The sequence below is a fragment of the Clupea harengus genome, chromosome 26 (assembly GCF_900700415.2).
Source record: "Clupea harengus chromosome 26, Ch_v2.0.2, whole genome shotgun sequence".
In the NCBI taxonomy this organism is placed as follows: Eukaryota; Metazoa; Chordata; class Actinopteri; order Clupeiformes; family Clupeidae; genus Clupea; species Clupea harengus.
The window spans coordinates 1,111,404-1,114,651 of NC_045177.1; the positions used below are offsets into that span (position 1 = coordinate 1,111,404).

Here is a 3,248-nt window from a genome sequence, read left to right on the forward strand (position 1 = left end):
AGGTGTGTGTGTGTGTGTGTGTGTGTGTGTGTGTGTGTGTGTGTGTGTGTGTGTGTGTGTGTGTGTAAGAAAGAGGATGAGTTTGTGTGTGTGTGTGTGTGTGTGAGTGCAGAATCAGGAAGATGTGTGTGTGTCACTCCTGAGAGTGATTCTACAACATGTGATCTAGCACAAGGTCATAGAGGGTGTGTGTGTGTGTGTGTGTGTGCAAGAGGTCATGTGATCTAGCACAAGGTCACTGAGGCGTGTGACCCAAGCCAAAAGCCTGCACAGAGGGGCTCATCAGTGAATGTGGTTTTGAAGGTGTGCAGGTGTGTGAGTGTGTGTGTGTCAGAGTCGACGCTGTAGAAGGACAGAGTGCCGGCCTCACGCTCCAGAAACACTCCCACTCTCCTGAAGCCTGAGGGGGGGACTGGTACGACAGTTGCAAAGTTTTTGTGGCGTACAGAGTATCTGCCAAAAGAACACACCAGACTCCAGGACAGGTCATTGGATCCCATCAAACCATTGGAACCGACTTCGAGGTTGATGCTTCGATAGGCCACTCCTATACAAACATCCTCCCCACTCCACTCACACTCCCAGTAGCAGCGTCCAGTCAGAGGCTCTCTGCTCAGCACCTGAGGACCGAAATCTAGTGACGATTTGTAATTCACCCTCCTCAGCCGTGTCACCTTCCTGTTCTCCTCCGACAGAAGGTGTTTGAAGTCCACTGTGTCCAGTGTGATCTTACAGGCAACTGCAAACACAAAACACACCAAATAACACACATCACACTGGGACGACGTATTGTACAGTCACACACACACACACACACGCACACACACACAAACATCAAACACACTCACAGACACACATTACACACACACATTACAATGGTACGGCATAAACATATACCTTACACACTGGCACACACACACACGGCATGTATTCATCGTAATAAAGAGTATTATGACTGAAACTTACATAGTGGTGGGATGCTTGTGACACGTGGGTCCTTCAGGACTGTGTGGTTGGTGTGTGTGTGTGTGTGTGGTGTGTGTGTGTGTGTGTGTGTGTGTGTGTGTGTGTGTGGTGTGTGTGTGTGTGTGTGTGTGTGTGGTGTGTGTGTGTGTGTGTGTGTGTGTGTGTGTGTGTGTGGTGTGTGTGTTTGTGTGTGTGTGTAGTGTGTGTGGGGGTCCCTACTTACATAGTTGTACTGGGATGCTTGTGACATGTGGCTCCTTCAGGGCTGATTGATGATACCAGCGGACTGAAGCTCCCGGGTGCTCTGGGTCTGGAATGAAACTGATCACTTTGTTCTTGAAGGGTGCACTTTTAAAGACACTGTGTGAGGAGGCCAAGTTCTCTTTAACATCTGGTCTCTTGTACCAGGGAACTTCCTGTGTTGGATCCTGTTCAGGAGTGCTGATGGCGGAACCACTATTGAAGTTCTCAACTGCCTTTGAGATGGTCTTCAGGTAGGGCTCCTCGTAACTCAGAGAGGTGAAGTTGAACACATAGACATCTTTGACATCTGGGTCCATGAGGAGAGAGTCAAGCTCAGGGCCTGGAAGTTTAATCTCACATTTCAGTTTTTTTATGTTCATTGTGACAACGTTGATCTCAGTCTCCTTTCCATCCAGCCACTGCTCCATTTCTTTTCCACTGAAGCCAGATGCATCCTGGGACTTCAGGAGGTCTCTCAGGGCCGTTTCCTCCATGTTGCCTCCTCTGATGGCCGGGATCACGCCTGACATCTTCCGTAGGAACTGAGCGGTGAAAACCCTCAGACTGCTTTGGAACTTCTCCAGTTTGTGAACGATGTCTTTAGCCTTGATCTCTGTGCTCCTCTTCAGCAGGTCGTTGGTTCTCACCTCAGCCAGGTGGAAATCATCCATCACCTTCTCTACCTGAGACACCAGTGTCTCTGAGATCATTCTCTTCAGCTTGGACTCAATATTAGTAAGCTTGCTTAGTGGATACAACCAGACCTTCACAGGCAGAGCATTCTCTCCTTTCTCCCCCAGCAGACTGGGCAGCTCTTTGTACACCTTCACAGCCTCCTCGTATGTAGAAGGGAGTTCTTTCAGGTAAAAGTCACCATGGAATTTGCACCTGAAGTTCTGCACCTTCTTCTTGTCTTCATCATCCATCTTTAGGCTTCCATCTCCACTGATCTCAACTGTTGGGATCTTCTTGATCATTACAGTCAGATTTCCCTGGATTTCTTGCTTCTTTGAATCATCGCTGGCCATTTCTTGGAATTCCATGAGTGCATCAGCCCCATAGAGCACCCCACTCACAACATGTGTGGCATCTGTCATGTCAAACAACTCAGGGTTTGGAGTCTCTAGTTCTGATATCATGAGCTGTTTAAACTCGGTGGTCACATGGTAACCCAGGGTGACACTGCACTGACGACTGGAGGAGGTCTTCTTGTTGAGGTACTTGGCAGAACCTCCCACCTCCACCAGCCCACAGAGGAAGCTGGCCTTCACTGAGGCGCTCACGTCCAACAGACTGGTCTTGTCACTGAGGGACTCAGACATTGCCACCTGGAATCTTGTGCTGGGCCGTGGACGGACATGTGTTTTGCTCTTCATGTCCTCCATCTTCCAGAGGCTGATTCCTGAAATGAGAGGTCGGTCACCAGCGGCATTACTGTCACTGGCATGGCCACGCCCCCTCCCCCAGACACTGGCATGGCCATGGCACTAATACAGTACTGACACTGGCATGGCCATGGCACTAATACAGTAATACAGTACAGACACTGGCATGGCCATGGCACTAATACAGTAATACAGTACAGACACTGGCATGGCCATGGCACTGATACAGTAATACAGTACAGACACTGGCATGGCCATGGCACTGATACAGTAATACAGTACAGACACTGGCATGGCCATGGCACTGATACAGTAATACAGTACAGACACTGGCATGGCCATGGCACTAATACAGTAATACAGTACAGACACTGGCATGGCCATGGCACTACAGTTTTTTCCAATAATTATATCTCTTGTACCAATACCATGTACACATTCCCAAAACATCGAGCATACCAGTAGACTATGTGAGCCAAACTGTGCATACTTGCCCCTATGCTTAGATACAAATGCTGTCAATGACACCTTCTTTCCAAAATTCATGGATACCAGTCAATGTTCACTACCAGCAAAACGCTGTGCAACTACAGCATTTTTTGCCAATGTTTAGATACTCTGTTCAAAACAGTTAACTTTACGTTCAAAACCTCA

General features: G+C 48.4%; 1 protein-coding gene across 1 annotated transcript in view; it reads right to left on the minus strand.

Moving 5' to 3' along the window:
* LOC105912960 (cytolytic toxin-alpha-like) overlaps positions 1 to 2,665 on the minus strand; it is an 11,986-nt gene extending 9,321 nt beyond the window's left edge. Inside the window, exons 1-3 of the mRNA XM_031563430.2 lie at positions 1,190 to 2,665; positions 578 to 739; positions 371 to 453 (exon numbers count right to left, since the gene is read on the minus strand). Of these exons, the coding sequence (XP_031419290.2) occupies positions 371 to 453; positions 578 to 739; positions 1,190 to 2,594 (1,650 nt within the window). The 5' untranslated portion in view covers positions 2,595 to 2,665. The remainder of the gene's footprint in view (positions 1 to 370; positions 454 to 577; positions 740 to 1,189) is intronic.
* Positions 2,666 to 3,248: the final 583 nt, after the last annotated feature.